General features: G+C 38.3%; 1 protein-coding gene across 1 annotated transcript in view; it reads left to right on the top strand.

The window, feature by feature from the left end:
• The window catches only part of gfm1 (G elongation factor, mitochondrial 1), a 37555-nt gene that overhangs the window by 5203 nt on the left and 19907 nt on the right, over positions 1-12445 (top strand). The window contains exons 4-11 of the mRNA XM_061973081.1: positions 2179-2383; positions 4064-4180; positions 4633-4783; positions 4846-5000; positions 5083-5167; positions 5244-5381; positions 12172-12273; positions 12351-12407. Coding sequence (XP_061829065.1) covers positions 2179-2383; positions 4064-4180; positions 4633-4783; positions 4846-5000; positions 5083-5167; positions 5244-5381; positions 12172-12273; positions 12351-12407 — 1010 coding nt within the window. The remainder of the gene's footprint in view (positions 1-2178; positions 2384-4063; positions 4181-4632; positions 4784-4845; positions 5001-5082; positions 5168-5243; positions 5382-12171; positions 12274-12350; positions 12408-12445) is intronic.

Raw genomic sequence — 12445 nt, 5'->3', positions numbered from 1 at the left:
TTGATGCTGATCCAACGAGATTTATGAAGATGACCGCCTGAAGAAAACATGCATGTTTCCACAGTAATTGATTCTATGGGCCTGTGTGTCAGGTAATGGCACTGGGGGGATAACTGTGTTTACATCTTCAATGAATGCATTTTGGACACTTTTTTATCCCGTCATTGCAAAGAATGTTTGGGGATAATGACATCATTTTTCAAGATAATGATGCATTTCCTATGGAGTATAAACGTTCCCCTGCAAAACGATACTAACGGTCAATGTCATGGTCTACAAATAGTCCGGGGCTCAATCCAATTAAAATTCAGTGATGGAAATGAAGGAAAATGGTCTGTGACAAGACTCCAACATGCAAAGCTGATCTGTGAACAGCAATCAGAGAAAGTTGTAGCAAGATTGATAAAGAGTACTGTTTTTCACGGGTTAAGACCATGCTATGACTGCAATAGGTGGTGCAACAAAGTACTAGTGGTGTGTTGTAGTGTTTTTTCTTTGTTTTTTATGGTTCCATAAAGTTATCCCTAGAATTGACAGATTCCGCATTGTTTTCACTCTGCTTTATCTTAAAATGGAACTGTTATGGACAACCACAATTAAGGCTGGGCGATATATGGAATATACTCGATATATCGCGGGTTGTCTCTGTGCGATATAGAAAATGACAATATCGTTATATTCAAGTATACGTTCTCACACAGTTTCTTTTAACTGCGGGCATTACACTACAGGCTCTTCTCACTCGTTCTTATCTCTCCTTCTCACAGAGACATAAAACAAGTGCACCTTCTTATATACGTCACATACTGTCGCGCCTGCAACCTCATACGCTTTCGTGGAGCAGAGAGGTGGCAGCATGGGTAAAGTTAGCTGTGGTGCTAGCGGTGCGGTGTGAGTGGTAATACGAGAGAGAGAAGGTGCGAATCTGGTAACAAATGAAGGAAGAATTAATTCTAAGAAAAACAGCACGGGGTCCATCATCTGGTAGTGGTTTGGCTTCAAGTGGGAAGATGTTGAACAGACAACTGTAATATGTCAAGTATGCGGCAAAAAAGTAGCATTATTGCTAATTTGTAGCATCATTTGAAAAGTCACCCGCTAGAGAATGAAGAGTGCTTGAAACTCTGCATGTCAACATCTCCGTTCGGTAATGCACCAACAAAATGCCCAAGCAACCATTTCCACATCAACAGCGTATGAAACAAATAGTCAACAACAGAAGGAGATAACGTTCGCAGGAACCTACCACATAGCGAAGGACATACACTATTTGATTTCCTATTATGCAGCTCATTTGTATTTGACACTTATTGAAATATCTTGTGTGACATCATGCACAAAAGTGCACTTTATTAGTTTAAAATTATTGTAGTGGCGTTCTGTACAAAAAGTGCACTTTAATTTAGTGTTGTTTTGATAAGTCATCTTAGTGACATCATGCACAAAAGTGCACTCATAGCTTGTTTTAAAATGTCTCTGACAATCTTGCACTTTCTGTTTTGGAAATGACATGAATGTTTGTGCCACTGCTTAATAACTGTTTAATAAATACACTTTTGCTAAATTGACTTGGTTATGATTTCCCTCTCTGCATGAACGTTTAAGATGAGCATATATTAATGCAGTATGAAGAAGAATGTTTTAATGTAGACACATAGAATCATCATACTGCTGTGATTATATGCATCAAGTGTTCATTCAAGGCTAAGGCAAAATATCCAGATATATATCGTGTATTGTGACATGGCCTAAAAATATCCAGATATTAATAAAAGGCCATATTGCCCAGCCCTAACCACAATTTATATTCTTGATTTATATCTTGAGTTTCTTAAAGTCAGAAAGTTGCCATTTGAAATGACTATAGTTTTGTGTTATGTCTGTTAGGTTGTTTTTTTTTCTACAAAATTAAAATAACCGAATGAACATCCTCCATAACCGGTGATTGCATCATTTTCAAGGGTTGTACTGTATTCACTTGTTTGCTCCACTTTTGATAGAAAATGTAGACAAATGGTGAATTTATTTAAATAATTATTAAAATTATTTTATGGCAAGTGTGCACTAAACAGTCTTTATAACAAAATGAATGGTTGCACCAGATGTATCATTCAGCCATCTGTAATAACACACTATAGTCAACGCGTGGCAACAGTATAATGCAGTTTGTATGTCCAGGTCACGTGGACTTCACCATCGAAGTAGAGCGAGCGTTGCGAGTGCTCGACGGCGCCGTGTTGGTTCTCTGCGCCGTGGGTGGGGTCCAGTGTCAGACGATGACGGTGAATCGGCAGATGAAACGCTACAACGTGCCCTTCCTCACCTTCATCAACAAATTGGACCGCATGGGCGCCAACCCTGGACGATCTCTGCAGCAGCTGAGGTGACTTTATGTTTTATTAAAACGTCTTCATCTCTGTCATGTTACATCACATGTGCGTTTCTAAAACGTTGCATTCAAAAACAAACTTTTGACTTGCAGGACCTTTAGTGTGGCATCTGTGCTAAATCCCTCAAGAAAGTAGCCTATTCAGTTTAATGTTGTTTAGGAAAACCTCCTTTTGATACGAGAAGTGGCCAAACTCTTTTAAACATATTTACAGAGTAATATAAAATAATCAGCCAGACTTCTAAGTGGCTACTCCAGGTGCTCACCGGGACCCCGGGACTTGATTCTTTGTGGATAATTGTGAAATAGAGGAGGCAGTAAACGAGTGGAACGAAAGTAAATCACGACAAATATTCACAACTTACTTTGTTTCATGCTGTTAAAGTAGTCGTCGCCGTGAGATTAACAATGACATTTAATTTTTATATAGTTATTTACAGCTCAAATGGATCATAAGGACTCACCTGACCGTCATAAATTCATCATTTACTGAGGGGACGCTTTTCTGACTGTTGGACAAAAGCCTGACTTTTTATGTACAATTCGTACTCTTTGTTTTTAAATCATATCATTTTGCATATTATTGCTTTGTCAATCAATCAATGTTTATTTATATAGCCCTAAATCACAAGTGTCTCAAAGGGCTGTACAAGCCACAACGACATCCTCGGTACAGAGCCCACATAAGGGCAAGGAAAAACTCATCCCAGTGGGACGTCGATGTGAATGACTATGAGAAACCTTGGAGAGGACCGCATATGTGGGTAACCCCCCCCTCTAGGGGAGACCGAATGCAATTGATGTCGAGTGGGTCTGACATAATATTGTGAGAGTACAGTCCATAGTGGATCCAACATAATAGTAAGAGTCCAGTCCATAGTGGGGTCAGCAGGAAACCATCCCGAGCGGAGACGGGTCAGCAGCGCAGAGATGTTCCCAACCGATACACAGGCGAGCGGTCCACCCCGGGTCCCGACTCTGGACAGCCAGCACTTCATCCATGGCCACCGGACCTGTGTCTCCCCCTCCACAAGGGATAGGGGGAGCAGAGGAGAAAGGAAAAGAAACGGCAGATCAACTGGTCGAAAAAGGGGGTCTATTTACAGACTAGAGTATACTTTGTATTTCATTTATTTAGGCTTTAGAAAAACAAATATGACCTTTTATTGTCTGTTTATTTACATGGGATCACATTGGTCCTATCAGTGTGTGAATGTGTGTGTGAATGGGTAAATGTGGAAGTAGTGTCAAAGCGCTTTGAGTACCTTGAAGGTAGAAAAGCACTATACAAGTACAACCCATTAGTGTGTGAATGTGAGTGTGAATGTTGTCTGTCTGTCCGTGTTGGCCCTGTGATGAGGTGGCGACTTGTCCAGGGTGTACCCTCGCCTACCACCCCAGCTGGGATAGGCTCCAGCCCCCCCGCCCCCCCCCCCAAAGGGACAAGCGGTAGAAAATGGATAGATGGAAGGATGGTGGAAATATACCTGACCACTCCTCCGTACGTTATCTTCCTGTTATGTATAAACTATTCTGAAGTGTCAAATGCGGTGGAAACACAAACTACACATGTCTACAGAACCTTATAGTTCCCGGAAATGAAGGAACTTAAAGTTGCGGAACTTTTGGTGGAGAAAGGCCTCATGTTTTTTTACACTTTGTGTCTGTCTTTAGAACCAAACTGAACCAGAATGCAGCCTTTGTGAACATCCCCATTGGCCTGGAGGGGAACATGAGTGGCATCATCGACCTTGTAGAAGAGAGAAGCTTGTATTTCGAAGGACCTTTTGGGTAACGTATTATTTTTTATTTTTTTATCAGAATTTTTATTCATTTGTTTATTTTTTACGATTTATTTTTAAAAGACAGCTTCATGCTACTTTTTGTAGCATGTCTGAAGGGTGAATGAAAATGCTTAGAGGGCAACTTATGATATTGTTGATTTTTGTAATAAATTGGCCATATGTACACTAAATAGAGGTATGTTTGTTAAAAAGGCACATCCAAAGGGCATTCTGCCACCTTTTTTATGGGTCAATACATCATGGACGTTTTGTTACATATTAATGCGTTGTTGTAAATGTTCTTGTAATGCATCCATTATCACACACTTGCTGTCTCACCATGCTTTTGTAGACAAAAATCACAATGATATCAAAAGTATGAGGAGCTTCTCTGGTACTCTCATCTTGACTACCTGGATTTGTCGAACTGCAAATATTCTGACTACCCTTGTTTTGCAGTCAAGTCATCCGCTATGATGAGATCCCAGCAGACTTTCGCGCGGAGGCAGCAGACCGGAGGCAGGAACTGTTTGAATGTGTCGCCAACGCAGATGAAGCCTTAGGAGAGATGTTCTTGGAGGAAATAATTCCAACCACTGATGACTTGAAGGTAAAAGAAAAAAACAGCCAGCTGTCACATTTGATTTAATCATCGCTAAACTGGCAACTTAGGCTGCAATCCGCCGGGCCACAGTGCAGCGTCTCTTCTCGCCAGTGCTGGTGGGCACGGCGCTGAAGAACAAAGGTGTTCAGCCTCTGTTGGACGCTGTTCTCGATTTCCTGCCCAACCCCACCGAGGTCAAAAACTACGCTACCCTCAATAATGAGTAAGTGTGGATTTATGTCTTTTATGGCAGGCAGGTATATGCTTATACTGACTATACACTCTTTTTATTTATGGTAACTAAGAGATTCCAGTGAGACATCAAAAATCCAGTTGGACCCGACAAGAGACTCCACAAACCTCTTTGTCAGTCTAGCCTTCAAACTGGAGGTGTGTACTTAAAACGTGTTCAGCTTTACACACTCGCCTTCTTTATATTGTCCGTGGTTTGTTCTTCTCACAACAGGCGGGTCGATTCGGTCAGCTGACGTACATGAGAGTGTACCAGGGATGCTTAAAGAAGGCAGAGTACATCTACAACACACGCACAAACAAGAGAGTGCGTGTGCAGAGGCTGGTGCGCCTACATGCCGATCAGTTGGAGGTAAGAAAGGCTGGAGTATGTATGGACCCATTTAGTTGAAGCTCATCTTGGTATGCTCTGGAATTAAGTTTGTGGGTTTTGCACAATGGCGACATTTGCATCAGTTACTTTACAGTACAGCAACATAATGGTAACATACACCACTTATGAATTCCATAAAGCAAATACAAAAATATTGCACTGCAGGACAACAATTGAATGCATCCACAGTAGGGATGATGTTTGATAAGAAATTATCGAGTTCGAGCCCATTATCGAATCCTCTTATCGAACCGTATCCTTATCGATTCTCTTATCGAATCCAGATAGGTTGTTGTATATGGAAAAAAACACAATATTTGGTTTAACAAAAGCTCACTTTTATTTTATAAGAAAAAAATAAAATAAAATAAATAAATAAATATTGACTGTTAGCCCCCTAAAAAAAAAAAATATATATATTGACTGTTGTTACCCAAAGTATATTAAGTGGGATTTTTCAGAAAAACAAATATATACAGTAACACAAAAACAACCTGTCTCTGTGATCACTATAGGTGTATAAATAATAATATAGTGTTAAATAAAATCAGTCCCTTGGGCACAAAACTGAAAATGATACAGCTCTCCAAAAAGTGCACTTCTGCTGCTTTTGGAACATACTAACTACACACACACTATGACACTAAGAACACCACAGTCATCAATCAACAATTATTTCCCCCTTACATGAGAGCGAAGCCTGTCAATAATTGTATATTGCCTGTTCTGCCTTTACTATACGTGTTGAGGTTATCAGAGGTGGGTAGAGTAGCCAGAAATTGTACTCAAGTAAGAGTACTGTTACTTTAGAGATTTATTACTCAAGTAAAAGTAATGAGTAGTCACCCAAATATTTACTTGAGTAAAAGTAAAAAGTATGTTGTGAAAAAACTACTCAAGTACTGAGTAACTGATGAGTAACATACACACACATATCATATATATATATATATATATATATATATATATATATATATATATATATATATATATATATATATATATACACATACATTGATATATACAGTATATCATTTATATTTATTTATTTTGCCGTTTTTGTTTACATGTTAAAGGTGTTTTAATGAATATACATGCATGTTTAACACATATAGATTCCTTTCTTTCATGTTGACAAGAATATAAGTTGGTGTATTACCTGATTCTGATGACTTGCATTGATTGTAATCAGACAGCAGTGCTTAACGTCCACGTTTTCAAATGCAGGAGAAAAAAAGTTCCTCCTTTCTGTCTAATACCACATGAAAGTGGTTGGTTTTTGGTATCTTATTTGTCCAGCTTCCATATTCGTTTTCACACACTTTACAAGAAATACATTGGCGGCAAATTCCGTAGCTTGCTAGTTTGTTTGCGCTGGCTTTCGGAGACTCTTATTTTGAAAGTGCAGGCGCGATGGAGCGGCACTTTTATTGTGAAGACAGGAACTGTGCAGTCAGTCTTTAGGCTTGTGACGGGATGTACGTTTGAAATAAAAAAGTGCCTTTTTTCCTTCACACTTTTGATTGATTGATTGAAACTTGTATTAGTAGATTGCACAGTACAGTACATATTCTGTACAATTGACCACTAAATGGTAACACCCCAATAAGTTTTTCAACTTGTTTAAGTCAGGTCATGTGACCGCCTGGCTCTGTTTGATTGGTCCAACGTCACCAGTGACTGCATCTGATTGGTGGAACGGAGTCAAACGTCACTAGTGACTGCATTTTATTGGTGGAACGGAGTGAAACGTCACCAGTAACGCAGGCACTTTGAAGGTCTGTCTGACAGACCAAAACAAACAAAGCGTGCATTAACAGATCGATAAAAATTAGTAGCGAGTAGCGAGCTGAATGTAGATAAAAGTAGCGGAGTAAAAGTAGCGTTTCTTCTCTATAAATATACTCAAGTAAAAGTAAAAGTAAGTTGCATTAAAACTACTCTTTGAAGTACAATTTATCCCAAAAGTTACTCAAGTAGATGTAACGGAGTAAATGTAGCGCGTTACTACCCACCTCTGGAGGTTATACAGCTTGGCAGACAGCTAACAAACAATCCAAGACGTCTAATAAAGTTCCAAAGCAGATGAATCCATTTAGGCTCTTATTGTTGATCTTGCTTTGTATTTTCCTATCTTTACTTTTGTCTTGCACTGGACTGTTATTTTTTATTTATTTTTTAAACTGAAATATACACAATGACAAATGTATAAGATATGTGATTCAATTAACATACTGAAATGTAATACACAATATGTAAATATTAGCTTCACACAAATATACAGTACTATCATCAAACAAATACTTCTGAGTGTTGAAACTATTTCGATGGTGGAAATACACGACTGGCAGCCATTTTAAGTCCTCAAAACATCCATTGAAACAGTGCACAAAAATCGTTTTTTAATAAACATCTTAGTATCAAATGTAACCACTTTCCACTTTGAGTTAAACAGTTTACTTACAGACTTATCTTTTCCAAGGCTTGTAAGAGCTAACACAACTTGTCTACTTCTCAATTGTCTCATGAACTAAACTGACGTCGCCAACCCGGAAGTGCCCAAACTAATGACGCGTAGTATTTTCATATTGCCACAAAGTGTCAGTTAGAGATGTCCGATAATATCTGCCGATAAATGCGTTAAAATGTAATATCGGAAATTATCGGTATCGTTTTTTTTATTATCAGTATCGTTTTTTATTTTTTTATTTTATTTATGTTTTATTAAATCAACATAAAAAACAAAAGATACACTTACAATTAGTGCACCAACCCAAAAAACCTTCCTCCCCCATTTACACTCATTCACACAAAAGGGTTGTTTCTTTCTGTTATTAATATTCTGGTTCCTACATTATATATCAATATATATCAATACAGTCTGCAAGGGATACAGTCCGTAAGCACACATGATTGTGCGTGCTGCTGGTCCACTAATAGTACTAACCTTTAACAGTTAATTTTACTCATTTTCATTAATTACTCGTTTCTATGTAACTGTTTTTATATTGTTTTACTTTTTTTTATTCAAGAAAATGTTTTTAATTTATTTATCTTATTTTATTTTATAATCTTTTTTTAAAAGTACCTTACCAACCATACCTGGTTGTCCAAATTAGGCATAATAATGTGTTAATTCCACGACTGTATATATCGGTTGATATCGGTATCGGTTGATGTCGGTAATTAAAGAGTTGGACAATATCGGAATATCGGATATTGGCAAAAAGCCATTATCGGACATCCCTAGTGTCAGTAAGAGTCTACAATCAAATGGGCATAACATTGCCGTCCCACAGGGCATTTCCTGTGAGACAGGATTCGTTCCCAGGGATTCGAATAAAGAACCAACTCTTTTTCTTTACTTTAGTGGCCTCGATAACGGGAATCGGTTCTCAAAAAGGGATTTGAGTCCATGGAATCGGTTCTTTTCTTATCGAACAACCGGGAGAACCAATTTCGAACATCATCCCTAATCCACAGTGCTCTTCTTTCTCTCAAACAATCAGCAGATCGGTGTGTCTCGCGTCACCCTTTTAGGCACCGTGCCACTGTGGTGGGATAACAACATTTAAGTTAGTACCTACAGGTTATTTTGGTACCTGCACAACAATGAAAATAACAAATATACTGCATAGTGCAGGGTTGTCCATATACGTCTTGTACAACAAAGGTGTCAAACTCATTTTTACTGTGGGCCACATCACAGTTGAGGCTGCCCTCACAGGGCCACTTGCAACTGCAAAACCATACGAATATATAATGGCCTCATGGTATTACCACCTAATTGGCCCTTCATTCAATTATTATTATTTACCAACAAACCAGTTTGGAATTATAAGTCAAGATGACAAGCAGATCTAAAGTTCAGCTTGAAATAGCTAAGAACTCAGCAGCTACATGCGGTGCAATATTATAATAATAATAGTTTATAATAATAATAATCGAAAAATGTTTTAACGCGAAAGATGAAGTTCCTTATTGACAAACATTTTTTCCATCCTTTTGTGGACCACATTAAATGATGTGGCTGCGTGCCTTATTAAATGATCTGGCCGCGTGCCTTATTAAATGATGTGGCCCCGTGCCTTAATAAATGATGTGGCTCTGTGCCTTAATAAATGATCAGGCCACAGGCCTTGAGTTTGACACTTGTATTGTAGATCATTTTAAAACAATTGGCAAAAAAGAATAACAAATGTACTATTTAAGGGTAACAAGTTTATTGTGGAGCATATTAGCTTTTTTTTTTTTTTACAAAGTGAAAGTGTCAGCATGGCCCCACACATCATTTGATTTTTCAGTAAGTGGTCTTTGTTAAGTGAAAATGGGGTTTAACTCTTTATTGAAATACTTTTAAAAGTATACAATTAACATACCTTTGACTTGTATATGTAACTAACTTTATATGATATATAATAGCATACAGTATGTAACTCAAATATTTAACGCCAAAATGCTGTCTGTTAAGTTGAATTCATCATCAATCAATCAATCAAAGTTTACTTATATAGTCCCTAATCACAAATGTCTTAAAGGGCTGCACAAGCCACAACGACATCCTCGGCTCAGACCCCCCCACATCAGGGCAAGAAAAATGTCAACCCAATGGGAACAATGAGAAACCTTGGAAGGGACCGCAGATGTGGGGACCCCACTTGGGTGACCGGTGCAATGGATGCCGAGTGGATACAGTTAATAACGTGAGAGTCCAGTTTATAGTGAGGTCAACAGTGGATCCTCTTGTATAGAGACAAGTCAGCAGCGCAGAGACGTCACCAATTTATGCATAGAGCAGTGGTCCATCCCAGGTCCCAACTCCTCTGTGAAAGCTGATCTGTGCAAAAAAGACAGACAGCAGATCAACTGGTCTAAAAAGGGGCCCATTTGAAGGCTAGGGTGTATAAATGAGTTTTAAGATGGGACTTAAATGCTTCTACTGAGGTAGCATCTCTAACTGTTACCGGTAGGGGATTCCCGAGTACTGGAGCCCCAATAAAAAACAATTGATTTTTTTGGGGCTATGGGAATCACTAATAAGCCAGAGTTCTGGGAACGCAGATTTCTGATTTGGAAACATGGTACAATACAATCAGCAAGACAAGATGGAGCTTGACCCTTTAGTATTTCATACGTAAGTAATTAAACCTTTAAGTCCAATCTTAAGTGTGTCATCTCCTGCTGGCCCCACTATGGACTGGACTCTCACTATTATGTTAGATCCACTATGGACTGGACTCTCACACTATTATGTTAGATCCGCTATGGACTGGACTCTCACACTATTATGTTAGATCCACTATGGACTGGACTCTCTCCCTATTATGTTAGATCCACTATGGACTGGACTCTCTCACTATTATGTTAGATCCACTATGGACTGGACTCTCACACTATTATGTTAGATCCACTATGGACTGGACTCTCACAATATTATGTTAGATCCACTATGGACTGGACTCTCACTATTATGTTAGATCCACTATGGACTGGACTCTCACTATTATGTTAGATCCACTATGGACTGGACACTCACTATTATGTTAGATCTACTATGGACTGGACTCTCACACTATTATGTTAGATCCACTATGGACTGGACTCTCACACTATTATGTTAGATCCACTACGGACTGGACTCTGACACTATTAAGTTAGATCCACTATGGACTGGACTCTCACACTATTATGTTAGATCCACTATGGACTGGACTCTCACACTATTATGTTAGATCCACTATGGACTGGACTCTCACACTATTATGTTAAATCCACTATGGACTAGACTCTCACAATATTATGTTAGATCCACTCGACACCCATTGCACCGGTTGCCCGGGGTCCCCTCTAAGGTTTCTCATTGTCATCCCATTGGGTTGAGTTTTAACTTGCCCTAATGTGGGATCTGAGCCCAGGATGTCATTGTGGCTTGTGCAGCCCTTTGAGACACTCGTGATTTAGGGCTATATAAGTAAACATTGATTGATTGAAGTGCACAGGAAGCCAGTGCAGGTGAGCCAGTATAGGTATATATATATATATATATATATATATATATATATATATATATATATATATATATATATATATATATATATATTATGTATGTATATATATATATATATATATATATATATATATATATATATATGTGTATACAGTATAGACGTAATATGATCAAACTTTCTTGTTCTTGTCAAAAGTCTCACAGCCGCATTTTGTACCATCTGTAATCTTTTAATGCTAGACATAGGGAGGCCCAAAAAATAATACCTTACAGCAGATATGCCCATTACGTCGATCACAAGCTACCGGTCGATGGTGGAGGGTGTGTCAGTCGAACGGTTTGCCGTCAATGTATTTCTTGTAAAGTGTATAAAAAGGAGTATGGAAGCTGGACAAATAAGACCAACCACTTTTATGTGGTATTGTACAGAAAGGAGGACTTTTTCTCCTTCACAATGTACATTTTAAAATGTGGAAGTTATCAGCATGACTGTGAATCCTGTCTGATTCCATCCCATCCATCCATTTTCTACCGCTTATTTCCAACCAACTTATATTTTTGTCATCATGAAAGAAAGGAATCTATATGTTAAACATGCTTGTATTTTTAACAAAACACCTTTAACATGTCAACAAAAACAGCAATATACAGTAAATTATAAATAGATGATAAATATCAACTATAAATAATATAGATGATAAATATAAATGATACATAACATTACACCTATAAAGTGTAAGATGTTGTATGAATGTCTTACAGGATGTGGATGAGGTGTATGCAGGTGATATCTGTGCTCTATTTGGTATTGACTGTGCCAGCGGAGACACTTTCACTGCCAAGACCAGCCATAACCTCTCTCTGGTAACTCCTTTTAAATCTGAGATATGTAGTACAAATTAAGTTGCTTTTCTCATTTCCTGTTCTTGTCTCCTTCACAGGAATCAATCCACATCCCAGATCCGGTCATTTCTATGTCCATGAAGCCAGCCAACAAGGTGAAAAAAGAGGTACTTCTCTTATTTGGTCAAGAAGG

The sequence above is a fragment of the Nerophis lumbriciformis genome, linkage group LG17, assembly GCF_033978685.3.
Source record: "Nerophis lumbriciformis linkage group LG17, RoL_Nlum_v2.1, whole genome shotgun sequence".
Lineage (NCBI taxonomy): Eukaryota > Metazoa > Chordata > Actinopteri > Syngnathiformes > Syngnathidae > Nerophis > Nerophis lumbriciformis.
The sequence above is the reverse complement of the archived record's forward strand: the minus strand, read 5'-3'. Positions and strand labels throughout refer to the sequence as shown.